Below are 16,423 nucleotides of genomic sequence, written 5' to 3' on the forward strand. Positions count from 1 at the left end.
ATTGATCCCAGTAAGTATATTTGTCTAGTTAGTCTGCTGTACTGCCCTTTGAAAATTATCCATTTCATTCTTTGGAATCCTGAGTTGCTCCACTGGTTTATTGGAGTGATAAAAGTGCTTTTTTGTAAGTTTTCTCGACAGTAATGTCAGATTATGGTCAGACAGTCCAGTAATAAAATTAAATGTATTTACAATTCGTTCAGGCTTATTACTGAATATTAAATCTATCTGTGTCTGAGATGATGTGGTTATTCTAGTAGGACCTTCCAACAATTGGGTAAAATCCAGACTGTCTGTGATCTGCTTAAGGGATTTCCTAGTAGTCTTATTTAGCCAGTTACAATTTAGATCACCAAGTAGTATTACCTTTCTATAGCCCCCTTTTTTAGAAGTGTCTGCACTTCCTGGTCCATAACCAGAGCCTGCTCGGGGTCCACCACTGCAGGGAGGGCCCCTAGAAATCTGGGTGGATGAGAACTGAACTGAATTCTGTAACCCTTTTCTATTATATGCAGGACCCAATGAGATATATTTGGCAGTAGCTTCCATGCTGCCAGAAAATTTACTAAGGGAACCAGTCTCTCGAGACTGCCCTCTGGATTTGGTCGAACAGTCATTTCGGTGCCCTGAAGTGGCGAACCGGCAGGGAACAACCGAACTGATCGTTCTACGACCCTCCTCGAGGATTGTTGGGATGTGCAGGCACCTCAGCGCCCTGAAGCGGCGAACCGGCAGGGAACAACCGAACTGATCGTTCTACGACCCTCCTCGAGGATTGTTGGGATATGCAGGCACCTCAGCGCCCTGAAGCGGCGAACCGGCAGGGAACAACCGAACTGCCAGCGCTGCGACCCTCCTCAGAGAGTCACCCCCCTGAGGGGACCACCCTCAGAAGCCTGATAGGCTCGGTGTCAGGACTTCTTATTTGTCAAAGCCTTCTTAGAGACGATGACAGTCCTCAGATCTTGCCTACCTCTTACAGGCTTCGACTGCGACCGCCACCCAGGCCCCTCCGATTGTGGAGGAGCCCGAGTGGCAATGCTTGGTTTCTTTTGCACTCTGTGCTGCGAGGAGCTCGTATACAGTCGAGACTGCTCCCTTTTAATCCCAGCAGTCTCGGGGACATTAGATCGTGAGGAAGAATATTCTGGAACGCCGCTGATTTGTTTCTTCGCCTCCTGAAATCTATCGACGACCGTGCTTACAGCGTCGCCGAATACACCCGAAGGGTCTCTTTTTTTCTTGTGTTTCCAACTCTGAAACTTTGTAAGCTCTTCAGTTTTGCACTTGAACTTGGATTTTGCTTTGTCACAGAAAATGCACTGATTGGGAAACAAGAAGGAACACCTTCTTGAAGCTCTTTCAGAATGAATTGACAGAGATTTGACATGGCGCTGAGAGTCCTTTTTTAATGATGATGATTCACCAGAAGTAAAAGCCTTTGACACTTGTAAACAATCTATTTGGCCTGTAAAGCTTTTATAGCAGTTTTGGTGATAGCCAATTATATCCAAAGGCAAGTCCTCTAATATTAATGGAATCTGTTCACAAATATCCATCATGCGGTATGGTGAACTGGCTGCTTCACAGAGTCTCATATCGCGGATACTGTGTAGATATGATCGCTTCTCGCTTGCCCCCCCCCTTGCATGCGTTGAGCGTGGTAAAATTACCATACTCAGAAAGAGTTGAGACATGTAAAATACATGTTAGGGAACAAATCCTCTTTGGAGGCACTTTATCTGTGTTACAATGTTTAATTTTCCCCATGGTAAGTATGTATGAAGTAGCCTATTGAGCCTGAAAATAAAACAAAAACTCTTAGCTAGCTACCACCTAAGCTACCAACACTGCTAGTCAAGAATACAGATTTGATTTCCGAGGTATATCTTAATTATAGTTTTAAATACTTACTGAAATTGTTCCAAAAGAGAAAGCAGTGGGAGATGTCGATCTGCAGGTACCAATCGACGGCAAACCAACTGTCAACTGCAACTTTTAGGACCTTTTTTCTGTAGTTTTTTTTTGTTGTTGTTTTTGTTAATTTGCTTTGTTTTGTAAACTTCAAAAGTAAAGCTATTTTAAATTTCTTCAGGTTCAGGATAGGTGCAGTAAAAGGTTAAAATAAACCACATTTCAGGCTGCTATCAGTATAATAAAAACGTTGTCAAATTAGTTTTTTTTTTGTTGCTGTTTTTGACCATAGATGGTCAAGATGTTGTAAAATATAACAAATAACTATTTCTCTGGGTCAGAATTGTATAGAATAGAATATAGAATATTTTCGGGTTTGGTGCAAAGGGTTAAAAATAAAGCATTTTGGACATTATTTCAGCTTCGTACCCAATTTAATTTTAAAATAGACAATTGAATGATAAATAAATAACAGGTTTTAAAAAAAAATCACCCTATGCGCTTGAGAAAACAAAAAGATAGTTGATCCTCTACACATATTTGGCCATTTTTTGCTATTTTTTTCCAGAAATAGGGTCAATATGTTGTCACATGTCAAAGTTAGCCATTCCATTTCATTCCTGGGGTCAGAATTGTATGGGGAAATGCGTTCATTTGTCTCTGTGTGTTGTTTACTTGAAATGTTATGCCAATTTCTATATAATTGTTTTGCTATTTCAGGTTCCGGTCGGGTGCAGCAAAGGGTTAAGAAAGAAGCCTTTGGGATATTATTTCAGCTTGGTAACTGGCAGATTCGGAAAATAGACATTTTAAGGATTTCAAAAAATCAGGTGGCATAAAAAAAGCCGGGGGGTGCGTGTGGACCCCTTTTTCCATCTAGACTAGAATGACTGCATTCTGTTGGCTGAGCTGAAATCGGAAGCTGGCTGGAGTTGATCAGTGATTGGCTGACTGGAATGCCTGTTATAGTTTGTGCAAACAGGGGGTCTCCAGATTGGGTAACTGGTGTAGTCGCGCTCTTCGAAGGTGAGGGACTAATTTTACTGTGTCTTTTCGTAAAATGCCCGGCATCGTGTCCAAAAATGCGCGTGGGTTCCAGTTCCCTTGAGAAACAATTTCCTAATCTTACACGATATGGTCTGTCTGTTACGATAAAAGACACATTTTGTGTTATAACATGCAATTAAAGTTTCACACGCAATGTGACTTACCAGAAAAGTCATATATTGGACTGATTTATTACATTCTCTTTAGACTTTCATCGACTGTAAAGAGTACGACGTAATAATTTTTCTTGTCATTTAATCCTTTCAGAATTCTTGCTTGAGAGAAGTACAGACTGGCCCTGGCCTTGAGGCATATCTGAAAGGATTCAACTTCACTGGTGAACCTCCCTGGCTGTCTGACGTCTGTTAGCATATTATAATTCCATCTCTTCCATTCATTTGGTAAGCCATTAAAAGTGTAAAAAAAAAAAAAGGCAATGATTGTGGAAATTAATAGGATCTTAAGTCTTGGACGTGAATATTTTAGTAATGTTTAGCTCAAACATTTTTTTCATTTAGTAGATGTTGATATTTTTTAGTGAAATCTCAAAAACTAATTTGGTCAGAAGCTATGAAACCCTGATAATGGGGTAACATGAGTTGCTTAGAGATATAAACTCGCAAAAAAGTCTGTTTTTTTTTCCCCACATAAATGGAATTTATAACTCACAATTGTGAGTTTATATCTCATAATTCTGAGAAAAAGGTCAGAATTGCAAGATAAAAGGTTGCAATTACTTATTTTTCTTTTCTGTAGCAGAAACAAGCTTCCATAACAGCCTGCAAAGATGTTTTTATAAAGTTAATTACAAAATTTTTAAATGTTACATTTTAAGTGTTAACATCCTAAAAGCTTAAAAAAATTATATATGAGTGCTTTCCTTAAACTTTTTTGGTTATTATAGTAACTAAAACCATTTAAAAAAAATGTTTTTATCGAAATAATACCCCTCCTTGAACTGCCACCTTAACATGGAGGAGGGGTTTGAGTACCCGAATGACCCTAGGAGCTATGTTGTCCGGGGCTATATGCCCCTGGTAGGGTCTCCCAATGCAAACAGGTCCTAGGCGACGGGTCAGACAAAGAGCGGTTCAAAAACCCCTTATGATGAACACCAAAACCAGAACCGTGACGTCGCGTCCCCCGTGGGGGGGCCGCCTTCCCGTGGGCTCACCACCTGCAGGAGGGACCGTAAGGTGCCGGTGCTAAGAGGATCGGGCGGCAGTCGAAGCCAGGGGCCTCGACAACCTGATCCATGGACACGGAAACGAGCTCTAGGGACGTGGAACGTCACCTCGCTGGCGGGGAAGGAGCCTGAGATTGTGCGTGAGGTTGAGAGGTTCCGACTAGAGATAGTCGGGATCACCTCTATGCACGGCTTGGGCTCTGGAACCACACTCCTTGAGAGAGGATGGACTCTTCACCACTCTGGAGTTGCCCATGGTGAGAGGCGGCGGGCTGGTGTGGGTTTTCTTGTAGCCCCCCAGCTCAGCCGGCATGTGTTGGAGTTTACTCCGGTGAACGAGAGGGTCATTTCCCTTCACCTACGGGTTGGGGATAGGTCTCTCACTGTCGTGTGTGCCTACGGGCCAAACGGCAGTGTAGAGTACCCGGCCTTCTTGGGGTCTCTAGGAGGGGTGCTGGAAAGTGCTCCGACTGGGGACTCTGTCATTCTACTGGGGGACTTCAACGCCCACGTGGTTAGCGACAGTGACACCTGGAGGGGCGTGATTGGCAGGAACGGCCCCCCTGATCTGAACCCGAGCGGTGTTCAGTTATTGGAATTCTGTGCTAGTTACAGTTTGTCCATAACGAACACCATATTCAAGCATAAGGGTGTCCATCATTGCACGTGGCACCAGGACACCCTAGGCCGTAGGTCGATGATCGACTTGTAGTCGTATCATCTGTCTGACCTCCTGGCCGTATGTCTTGGACACTCGGTTGAAGAGAGGAACGGGGCTGTCAACTGATCACCACCTGGTGGTGAGTTGGATCCGATGGCAGGGAAGGAAGCTGGACAGACTCGGCAGACCCAAGCGTACTGTAAGGGTCTGCTGGGAACGTTTGGCCGAGTCTCCTCTCAGAGAGATCTTCAACTCCCACCTCCAGCGGAGCTTCGACCGGATCCCGAGGGAGGCTGGAGATATTGAGTCCGAGTGGACCATGTTCTCCACCTCCATTGTCGACGTCAGCCCGACTGGTTGTGGAGGCAAAAACTCGGGCCATGGAGAAGGACTACCGGCTGGCCTCGAAGAGATTCTGGCAAACCATCCGGCACCTCAGGAGAGGAAAACAGTGCCCCACCAATGCTGTTGACCTCAACTGGGGATGTCGTCGGACGGTGGAAGGAATACTTTGAGGATATCCTCAATCCCGCCGTCACGTCTTCCATTGAGGAAGCAGAGGCTGAGGGCTCAGAGGTGGACTCGTCCTTCACCTAAGCTGAAGTCACTGAGATAGTCAAGAAACTCCTCGGTGGCAAAGCACCGGGGGTGGATGAGATCCGCCCTGAGTACCTCAAGTCTCTGGATGTTGCAGGGCTGTCTTGGCTGACACGTCTCTGCAGCATAGCGTGGCAGTCTGGGACAGTACCTCTGGGATGGCAGGCCGGGGTGGTGGTCCCTCTTTTTAAGAAGGGGGACTGGAGGGTGTGTTCGAACTACAGGGGATCATACTTCTCAGCCTCCCCGGGAAAGTCTATGCCAGGGTACTGGAGAGGAAAATACGGCCGATAGTAGAACCTCGGATTCAGGAGGAACTGTGCGGTTTTATAACACCCCTGTCATTTTCTTTTACAGTTTCTTTTGCAATCAATTCTTGAACAAACACGATGACCACACTGACTGGATCAGACTTTGACTTTTCCTTCCTGGAGGAGGGATTCTGTGCACTGGATTTCGTGGAACAGAAGATCAATGAGTCGTCCTTATCGGTGAGTTAACCCCTTTTTTTTTACCGGCATTCCTACTTGTCCGCTTAAGGCAGGTAAATTTTGAGATTTGGGGCTATTTGGCTTTTTTTTTTTACATGAATTTTGTCTTTCCACTTGTCTGAATCTCTCTCTCTCTCTCTCTCTCTCTCTCTCTCTCTCTCTCTCTCTCTCTCTCTCTCTCTCTCTCTCTCTCTCTCTATATATATATATATATATATATATATATATATACGTTTTCATGAGATTCGTGCACTATAATTCATCTTGATATACTCCCATTGGCTCCCAAATGGGGCTGCATATACAGTCAAGAGTTCTGATCGCATCTCTTCTCTCCCTTTAGGATGACAAAGATGCCTTCTACGTGGCTGACCTGGGTGACGTCATGAAGAAGCACCTCCGTTGGTTGCGCGTTTTACCCAGAGTCACTCCGTTTTATGCAGTGAAGTGCAACGACAGCAGGGCTGTTGTCACGACACTGGCGTCTCTGGGAGCGGGATTCGACTGTGCAAGCAAGGTATGTGGAAGATTCTTCATCCAAGTCCCTTAAATCGCAAATGTGACTTCTCCATGTGCCTCAATGACCTCAGCAGCAAAAACTATCCTGTATTAACCTGACTTTTAATCCTCCTCTCCTCTGCTAGACGGAGATCCAGCTCGTGCAGTCTGTGGGTGTGGACTCCAGCAGGATCATCTATGCTAACCCCTGCAAACAGGTGTCTCAGATCAAATACGCCTCCGCTCACGGCGTGCAGATGATGACGTTTGACAGCGACGTGGAGCTCATGAAGGTTGCACGATGCCATGATAGTGCCAAGTGAGTAACGTCCCTAGAAAACCATTTCTAATAAAGCTGATATATATATATAAAATCAGACTATTAAATGTATTGATAGTAAACAAGCATAACAATTACTGCAATTATATCTTACATACAACTTAATTATTTTAGTAAATATTTAGAAAAATTTCAACTTGGAATTTTTTTTTTTATATAACAAATCTGTTAAACTTAAGAAATTAACTGTTAAATAAAGACGGTAAAATAATAAAGACTAAGCCTGTGTTCAGGTGTTCTCAATCAAAATTAAAGTCACACTTATCGGCCAAACAGAAAGACTTGTGCCGATAATGTAAAAAAAATCCAAAATATCAGTTGACAACTACAGACTAATAACTAAAAAGGAAGATTTTGTGCAGTGTGAGAAGGTTTTCATGACCATTAAACCCATTCTCTGTGTCTGCAGACTGGTTCTCCGTATCGCCACTGACGACTCAAAGGCCATGTGCCGGTTAAGTGTGAAGTTTGGTGCCACGCTGAAGAGCAGCCGGCTGTTGCTGGAGAGGGCGAAGGAGCTTGGGCTGGATGTGATCGGAGTCAGTTTCCATGTGGGCAGCGGATGCACTGATCCTGAGACATACAGGCAGGCCATCTCAGATGCACGCTGTGTTTTTGACATGGGGGTGAGTGGCCTTTTGCTGTAGAAATTCAAAAAACACCCTCATTTCTGCGACAGTGTAATTAATCTGAAAAACAAATTGTCCACCAGGCGGAGCTGGGATATAACATGACCCTGCTTGATATTGGCGGAGGCTTTCCAGGCTCAGATGACACCAAACTGAAATTTGAAGAGGTATTTTTTATTTTTTTATTTTTTTATCACCATCATAACTTTGGGTGATCGAAGACGTTTATATGATAAACTTTTGTTTGTTTTTTGTGGTTTGCAGATCGCTGCTGTGATTAACCCTGCACTGGATAAATACTTCCCTGCTGACTCCGGCGTGAGGATCATTTCTGAACCTGGCCGCTTTTACGTGACGTCTGCATACACGCTGGCGGTCAACATCATTGCCAAAAAGGTCATCATGAAGGAGCAATCAGCCTCTGACGGTAAAAGCTAACATCCAAAACCATGTTTGTTTTCTAAAATGCGCTTAAAGGGATAGTTCACTTTGAAATTAAATTTTGGTATGTTTTAGCTTACCTCAAGGGCATCCAAGATGTAGGTGTCTTTTTTTCCGCAGTAGTTTCAATTTTTATATTTTTAGGTCAAACCGTTCTTGTCTGACAGTCATATCATGCAGGTCTACGGTCACTGTATCAAAGAGCATACACAGAGTCCAAATTAAAACAATTCCCCATTGTCCAAATTAAACAATTCCCCATCGTAACTACACATTGATGGCCTAAGACACGAAACGAGCGGTTTGTGTGAGAAAACGAACGGTATTTATATTGTTTTTACCTCTTGTAACACAGCCACGACCAAGTGATCTGAGGGCGTGAGCGCATCCTGGTGTGTGACGTGTGCGCAGACTGGTGCATAGATGTATACACTAGAGGTTGCCTTGGCTACGGCAGTTCATTGGAACGAATGTCTTTAATGCGAAATCTAGTGTATATATGTCTATTCACCAGTCTGCGTACACGTCACCCAGAAGGAAGTGTGTTACAAGAGGTAAAAACGATAAAAAATACTGTTCGTTTTCTCACACAAACCGCTCGTTTCGTGTCTTAGGGTGTACTCACACTAGCCAGTTTGAACCGTGCCCGAGTGCGTTTGACCACCAAAGCGCGGTTCGTTTGACTAGTGTTAGTGCTCCGAACCGTGCCCGGCTGGTACCTTGCAAACCTCCTCATACGAGCAGCACGATTACGTGAAAATTTTCGCGCCGCTAAGGCGACACATCTGTTTAACAACAGGCTGTGAGAGGGCTGTGGACCACCGTGGACCAAACGACACAAAATTATCCACAAAGAAAACAGAGCGATGTGTCCAGAGAGCGCCGCTATGTTTATCCCGAAACCGTCTCATCATAATGACGTAAGCGTGCTCCGGCACGAATGCTGAAACCCTATGTGAGTGCAGGCCAGAGGGGGAGTGGGGAGAGGGGACAATCGTACTCGGGCCCGGTTCATGGCAACCGTGCCTAGTGTGAGTAAGCCCTTAGGCCATCAATGTGTACTTATGATGGGGAATTGTTTAATTTGGACTCTGTGCATGCTCTTTGAGACAATGACCATAGACCTGCATGATATGACTGTCAGACAAGAACGGTTTAACTTAAAAATATAAAAATTTAAACTACTGCGGAAAAAAAGACACCTACATCTTGGATGCCCTTGAGGTAAGCTAAAACATACCAAAATGTAATTTCAAAGTGAACTATCCTTTTAATATTCAGCAATTATCGATTTAACTGCACTGACACCATCGAATAAAAAAATTTGAACTGAATTGAGATGGGTTATGACACATTTGCAGTATCGTCACTGTTATTGAACTGAATTTAATCAACATTGAACTGACTTGAGCTGAATAATAACACTTGTCTTCTGTAGAGCTGCTTTCTAGCTTTTTTTGTAATTTTTGAACTTTCCAGTATTGACATCTATTATTGACCTGAATTGAATCCTCATTGGAGCGCCATATGAATAAATGTGAGGACTGACTTGATTTTTTTTTTAAATTCCCACTTCAGAAAAAGAGGATGGGACCAATGACCGAACCTTGATGTACTACGTGAATGATGGCGTTCATGGTTCCTTCAACTGCATTCTGTACGACCATGCGCATGTCTTGTCCATTCTGCACAAGGTGTGGAAATTAGTTTTAGCCTATCAGATTGTCTTTTTTTTTAGTTCGATGATGGTTTTTATTCTCTAAAACTAACCCGTACTCTCTTGTAGAAACCCAAGCCTGATGAGCGCATGTACCCATGCAGTATTTGGGGACCCACCTGTGATGGGCTGGACCGCATCATGGAGCAGTGCAGCCTGCCGGACATGCAGGTTGGCGACTGGCTGCTGTTCGAGAACATGGGTGCCTACACTGTAGCCGCATCCTCCACCTTCAATGGCTTCCAGAAACCCGACATTTATTACATCATGTCCCGAACAGCCTGGTAAGTTGAGTTTGGGTTCATTTTCATGATGTTAACTGTTCTTTAAGTTCTTTCGTTTGACGTAGACCAAACACCTTACTAAAATGCTCAGTAGTATCTAAAATAACACTGAATTTCTTAAATATTTAGTTTAAAATGATACAAATAATATTTTTTTATATCTCAAAATAATAATAATAATAATAATAATTCATTACATTTTATATAGCGCTTTTCTGGACACCCAAAGCGCTTTACATAGAAGGGGGGAATCTCCTCAACCACCACCAATGTGCAGCATCACCTGGATGATGCGACGGCAGCCATATTGCGCCAGAACCTCCACCACACACCAGCTTACTGGTGGAGAGGAGACAGTGATGAAGCCAATTAGTATATATATAGGAGGATGATTAGGAGGCCATGATGGACAGAGGCCACTGGGCAAATTTGGCCAGGATGCCGGGGTTACACCCCTACTCTTTCGAAAGACATCCTGGGATTTTTAATGACCACAGAGAGTCAGGACCTCGGTTTAACGTCTCATCCGAAGGACGGCGCTCTTTTGTCAGTATAGTGTCCCCATCACTATACTGGGGCGTTAGGACCCACACAGACCACAGGGTGAGCGCCCCCTGCTGGCCACACTAACACCTCTTCCAGCAGCAACCTGGTTTTTCTCAGGAGGTCTCCCATCCAAGTACTAACCAGGCTCAGCCCCGCTTAGCTTCAGTGGGCAACCAGTCTTGGGCTACAGGGTGATATGGCTGCTGGCAATATCATTTTTCCCTTGATCATTTTTCCCTTGATGATTTTATAAAACAAGGAGAGGATCGCATAATGCTGCTTTCCAAACAAAAAGTATGATTATTGAGTAACGCTTTACAAATAAGGTTCATTAGTTAACTACCTTAGTTAACGTGGACTAAGAATGAACAATACTTCTACAGCATTTATTAATCTTAGATAATATTAAAGGGATAGTTCACTTTGAAATTAAATGTTGGTATGTTTTAGCTTACCTGAAGTGCATCCAAGATGTAGGTGTCTTTGTCTCCGCAGTAGTTTCAATTTTGATATTTTTAGGTCAAACCGTTCTTGTCTGTCAGTCATATAATGCAGGTATGTAGGTACTGTCTCCAAAGCATGCAGAGATGTCTCTAATAGCATGCAGAGAAAAGTCCAAATTAAAAAATTCCCCATCGTAAGTGCACATTGATGGCCTAAGACACGAAACAAGCGGTTTGTGTGATAAAACGAACAGTATTTATATAGTTTTTATCTCTTTTACACAACCACGTCCAAGTGATCTGTTTACTTAGTCTGCGCAAGCGCGGTAGAGCGCCGGAAGGCTCCGGAAGTGATCTCTCGCGCGTGTACGTCACTCATTGTTTACACCAGAACCTATGCAGAGAACAGAGATTGTAGGTAGGACGGCTAATAGAAATGGTACTGGTTTGCGCTTATCCGGGATGTTTAAACCGATGTAAAAAAAATACATTTATGTAAGCTCGCGCGAACTCATCCGGGAGTGTTGAGTTTTCACTTATTCACAATTTGTAAGCCTTCTATCTTGAAGTTATGGTTGAATGCTCTTTGGCTGGATATTAACACAGCCATAAACTTACTAAAGTTGCGGAGGGTCTGCAGCGATCATTTTTCCCCTGATGATTTTATAAAACAAGGAGAGGATCGCATAGTACTGTCACCATCAGCTGTACCTATGGTGTTTTCACATCCAACGGAGGTATGTGAACAACGTCTTTGTATGTGTCCTTTCTATTTGTAAAGCTGGCATTACATGAAATGAACAATAAAATGTATTTTTGATGTAAGTTAGTAAAACCAATTTTTTGGGTGGTTACTTGAATTTCTATAACTACTACTTTTTTATATGGGCACCATTTGGTAAGAATGGTTTTACATGAGAGAGATATGTAGTAAAACCAATGTGAAACTAAATAAGTTTAGCTCTTCACTGTGAAAGGTAACACTGCCGAAATGAGTGACGTACACGCGCGAGAGACCACTTCCGGCGCTTTACGCCGCTTGCGCAGACTAAGTAAACAGATCACTTGGACGTGGTTGTGTAAAGGAGATAAAAACGATATACTGTTTGTTTTATCACACAAACCGCTTGTTTCGTGTCTTAGGCCATCAATGTGTACTTACGATGGGGAATTTTTTTATTTGGACTTTTCTCCGCATGCTTTTGGAGCCAGTACCTATAGACCTGCATTATATGACTGACAGACAAGAACGGTTTGACCTAAAAATATAAAAATTGAAACTACTGCGGTGACAAAGACACCTACATCTTGGATGCACTTCAGGTAAGCTAAAACATACCAAAATTTTATTTCAAAGTGAACTATCCCTTTAATTTGAACATTTACTAATATATGAATATAATCAAAGGTTGTGTTTGTTAACATTAATGTACTTTGAACTAACATGAACAAACTGAACAGCTGTATTAATATTAACTAACATAAACAATGAGCAATATTTGTTAGAGTATTTATTTATCTTTGTTAATGTTAGTTAATGCACTAACTAATTAACCTTATTGTAAAGTGTTACCGATTGTGGTACTAAAAGAATCGTTACTGGAAAAGGCTGTTTTTGACGGACTGATCTTTGGTTGTAGGCAGTGCATGCAGCAGATCCGTGACCAGGGGATTCCTCTTCCCGCGGAGGAGCAGAGCGCTGGAAACATGCCATCTCACTGCGGCCGCGAGAGCAGCCTGGACGTGCCAGCCAAGCCAAGCCCTGCTCACATTCTGTAACTCTCTGACCACCACGGCTAGAGCCAGCTCTCATTCAGACAGCGTTTATCATGCTTTTCACACCTAAACACTGTCTTGGGGTCCATTTCCAAATTTGTGCTTTTAAGTTACAACATAAGTTTAATTAACTATTCTAAATGCAGCTCTTTTGCCTCTTGTTTGTAAAAGTTGCAGACCTGAAAGACACACATTTTTGTCTGAAAGTCCTGTGGCTGTTTTTTAATTTAGTTTTTTTTCTACTCATTTATTTTTTATATATATATATGTACTGTGATGGCAATTTTTATCTTTTATTTCTTATTTTGTTCTTCATGATTTAACAAATTAATGTTGTCTGTATTTTGAGCTGTATTATGATGTTGATACAACTGGAGTGTGTGTGTGTGTGTGTGACAGGGGTGAGAAGATTCCCGAGCTGGGGAGGGGTTAAGACAACCAATGGGTCCTTAGTTCCTTTTGTTGTTAAGATAGCTTTGATGAGAGCATTATAAAACTACCAGCAGAACCCCTCCTCTGGGTCTCACTCCCGCCTACAGCTGGACTGTATGGTTGGAATCTGAGAACCATTCTTGCAAGAATGAATAAACCATCTTTAAGGACAATTTGGAATCATACTGCTTCTTACTGCCGAGATGTTGTTTTCATTTGTTAGTTATTGTTTTTTGCCACAACAATTGGTGTCAGAATTTAGAAGTGCGACTCCTTGAGGTTTTCTTCTGGTCCTGAATACAACGGATTTGACGACTGATCATTGTAACCTGAGAAAGTCAAGTAAATTTTATGCCGAAAACTAGCTCGTAAAAGTGGACGGAAGAGCCACACCGATTAATTAGGTTTACTCAAAATCTCTGTAACCTGAGGAAGTCAGTCGAGCACTGGAAAGTGCTCACGGAAAGATTTTGAGTAAACCGTAATTACAGGAAGCATATTTGCTAAACCTTGCCGATTTGAGGTGACAAGATCGGGTCTGTCTCACAGAGACGTCTCACAGATTATTAGACGCGCGTCTGAGGAAAATCCAGGAGAGATAAGATCAGCCAATATGGGATCATAACAGTGAGCTAGCTAAAACAATTTTTTTACACACCAGTTTTCAAACAAACAAAAAAATAAAACAAAAAAAAGGGAAAAGTAACAAAAGGGTTTTTGTGGTTGTGTTCAACGTGTGTAAAACTGTGAACAGAAAAAGAAATGTTTGAACTGAAGAAGAAGATAGAAGAAAACGAAAAGAAATGCAGAAGGAACTATTTATGAACACCTGTTAAGTTAGATTAAGTTGAAATGGTATGAAACGTCAGTTTTTAGATAAAAATAAGGTATTGAGTATGATTAACAGGGATTAACATGATATAAAGATAAGGAATGTTTCATTAAGCGGAATGGGGAAAATTCTATATTTCAGTGATAAAGTAATGATGATGTGAATGTGCTTTATTGTATTAATGTTATGAAAACAAAGATATTGAAGAATAGATCGGTGGAATTTAGTAACTGAGATATGAGTAATATAATCTTGTGATTTATGTGAAACAGTATAGATAAGTGCGGAATAATGATAATATTAAGTTGAATCTGCAGACTAACCATTTGATAGAAGAATAAGCCTTCAAACCAGTAATATTTAATGTTGGATATTTTATTGATATTAAGCCATTAAAGAAAATACATATTGTCTGTTGTGTAAAGGAGATTATGGATTGGAGATAAATTCCTTAGACACGTGTGACTAAAGTTAATCAGAAACTTTGTGAAACCAGCATAGAATATTTAGATTTTCTGTGTCGCTTATGAAAATTAATGTTCCGCCAATAATAATAATGTGACAGAAGAGAGCAAATGCGGTACGTAGCTCTGCTCTGAAGCTCTCACTTTAAAGAGATTTGCAGATTATGTTTTTTTGTTGTAAAAGTTTGATTCTGATCGGAAAGCTAAACAATAATTTGACTGGCTCCAAACGAAGAAAGTGCCAAAATGATACAAATTTGAAGAAAATTCTGTGTTACAGTTTTTTTCAATCGCTAACAAACGCTTACCCATACTTCAGATAATTTTTCTAAATTCTTAACACAGACTCACACCTACAAAACACAATTGGCCAAATGGATATTTTTCTTCTCAAAAACACATTTTGTTAAATATATACTAACTCTTCATTTCAAAATAAAACACATCTTTCTCTGCACTCACTAACTTTACCAAAACACTGGAAATCTGACTCAAAATTAAATTATTCTGTCAAAGAATAACACTTGTTTTCACTTCACAAGGTACAGGCAGTCAATCAAAGTACACCAGGTTTCAGAATACTGGCTATTCTTGACATTACAAAAACTGCATAGACTTTTATGTTTATTGGTTGGGAACTGTATGTCCACATGTAGTAATGTTCACATTCAAAAGCATTCCAGTAAAAGCAAATCCTTTACTGTTTACTACAGGAGGTACAGTAGAAACACGGTATGATAGAACAGAAAAAGTTTTACAGTATTGCTTACAGTGAACAAAATAACCATGAAACACACAAGAGCATTCTGAAAAAAAAAAAAAAACTAAAAAAACAGACAAACAGTTTAGTACGTTTTTTTTGTACTAAAAAAGCACAAAATTACTGTATCTAATCCCTGCGATCTTCTGGGTTAGGCCACATGTTTTCATCAACATCACATCTGATATTACAGTTTTTTACGATCGCTATGACAGTTTTTTCAATACATTTAACAATTTTCCTAAACTCTTAACGCACCAACACACCTAAAACACACAATTGACAAAACTATTAATTTCATGCTCAAAATCACACAATTTAAACTAAACTCCAAAACTAATTTTCAAAATACATTAATACACTAACACAATACACTATGTCTAACAAAACACTGCAAACATGTTTCAAAATCAACTAATTATTCGGTAACGCTTTAGATTACAGCCCGGAAAGTACTGTGTAATTACAATGAAATTACAGTGTAACTTTCGGTAATTACAGTGTACCTATAAAGTACTTATGTGTAAGTATAGGGGAACAATATGTAAAGTCTTGGGAATAAAGGGGTAACAACCAGGAAAATACTGCGTAATTAAAACTAAATTACAGTGTAACTTTCGGTAATTACAGTGTACCTATAAAGTACGTACGTGTAAGTATATAGGGGAACAATGTAAAGTTTTGGAATAAAGGGGTAACAACCAGGAAAAAAAATACAATTATTTAGGCAAATTATTAAGTATTTTAGAACTACGGGGTACTTATACTATAATACAATCTTACTTTTGGGAGCAATTTAGCGAGTAGGCTACATACACTGCACCTTTTTGTAATAATAGTGTATACAAATACAAGGCTTTTTTCAAATTACGGGGTAGCCTATATATCAGTGCATTTATAAAGTAGGCTAATTTGTTTTTATTGCAAAGGTGCACTGATTAAGTTGTTTCAAGGCAAATAAAACTATTGCGACTTTTTTTTTTTTTTAAATGCTGGGGAAATATACTCTTGTTTCATGTAGTTACAGGGTAAGTATGACATTGCGGGCCGTAAATTAAAGTGGTGCTTCTTACCCTCTTGTTTCTTGTAGTTACAGGGTAAGTATGACATTGCGGGCCGTAAATTAAAGTGGTGCTTCTTACCCTCTTGTTTCATGTAGTTACAGGGTAAGTACAATAAAAACACATGTAAACACACAATCTGATATCACTTGGAAAACTTTATTTGAAAAACAACTTATTTTAAAACGGATTTACAACACTTTCTCTTGCTTGGTTTCCTCCTCCTCTTGTTCCTCTTCTTCTTTCTTTCCACTGATAAATCTTAAGAAGGAATCCCATGTCTCTTGCTATTCTGTATGTGTTA

General features: G+C 40.9%; 1 protein-coding gene across 1 annotated transcript in view; it reads left to right on the top strand.

Annotated features, from left to right (window-relative positions):
- The window catches only part of LOC307009215 (ornithine decarboxylase-like), a 30,100-nt gene extending 16,927 nt beyond the window's left edge, over positions 1–13,173 (top strand). The window contains exons 2-11 of the mRNA XM_079632817.1: positions 3,229–3,362; positions 5,763–5,896; positions 6,240–6,413; positions 6,541–6,713; positions 7,144–7,360; positions 7,447–7,530; positions 7,628–7,790; positions 9,383–9,498; positions 9,591–9,805; positions 12,435–13,173. Of these exons, the coding sequence (XP_079488943.1) occupies positions 5,795–5,896; positions 6,240–6,413; positions 6,541–6,713; positions 7,144–7,360; positions 7,447–7,530; positions 7,628–7,790; positions 9,383–9,498; positions 9,591–9,805; positions 12,435–12,573 (1,383 nt within the window). The 5' untranslated portion in view covers positions 3,229–3,362; positions 5,763–5,794 and the 3' untranslated portion in view covers positions 12,574–13,173. The remainder of the gene's footprint in view (positions 1–3,228; positions 3,363–5,762; positions 5,897–6,239; positions 6,414–6,540; positions 6,714–7,143; positions 7,361–7,446; positions 7,531–7,627; positions 7,791–9,382; positions 9,499–9,590; positions 9,806–12,434) is intronic.
- The last annotated feature ends 3,250 nt before the right edge of the window (positions 13,174–16,423 follow it).

Source organism: Phoxinus phoxinus, assembly GCF_949152265.1.
Source record: "Phoxinus phoxinus genome assembly, chromosome: 13".
In the NCBI taxonomy this organism is placed as follows: Eukaryota; Metazoa; Chordata; class Actinopteri; order Cypriniformes; family Leuciscidae; genus Phoxinus; species Phoxinus phoxinus.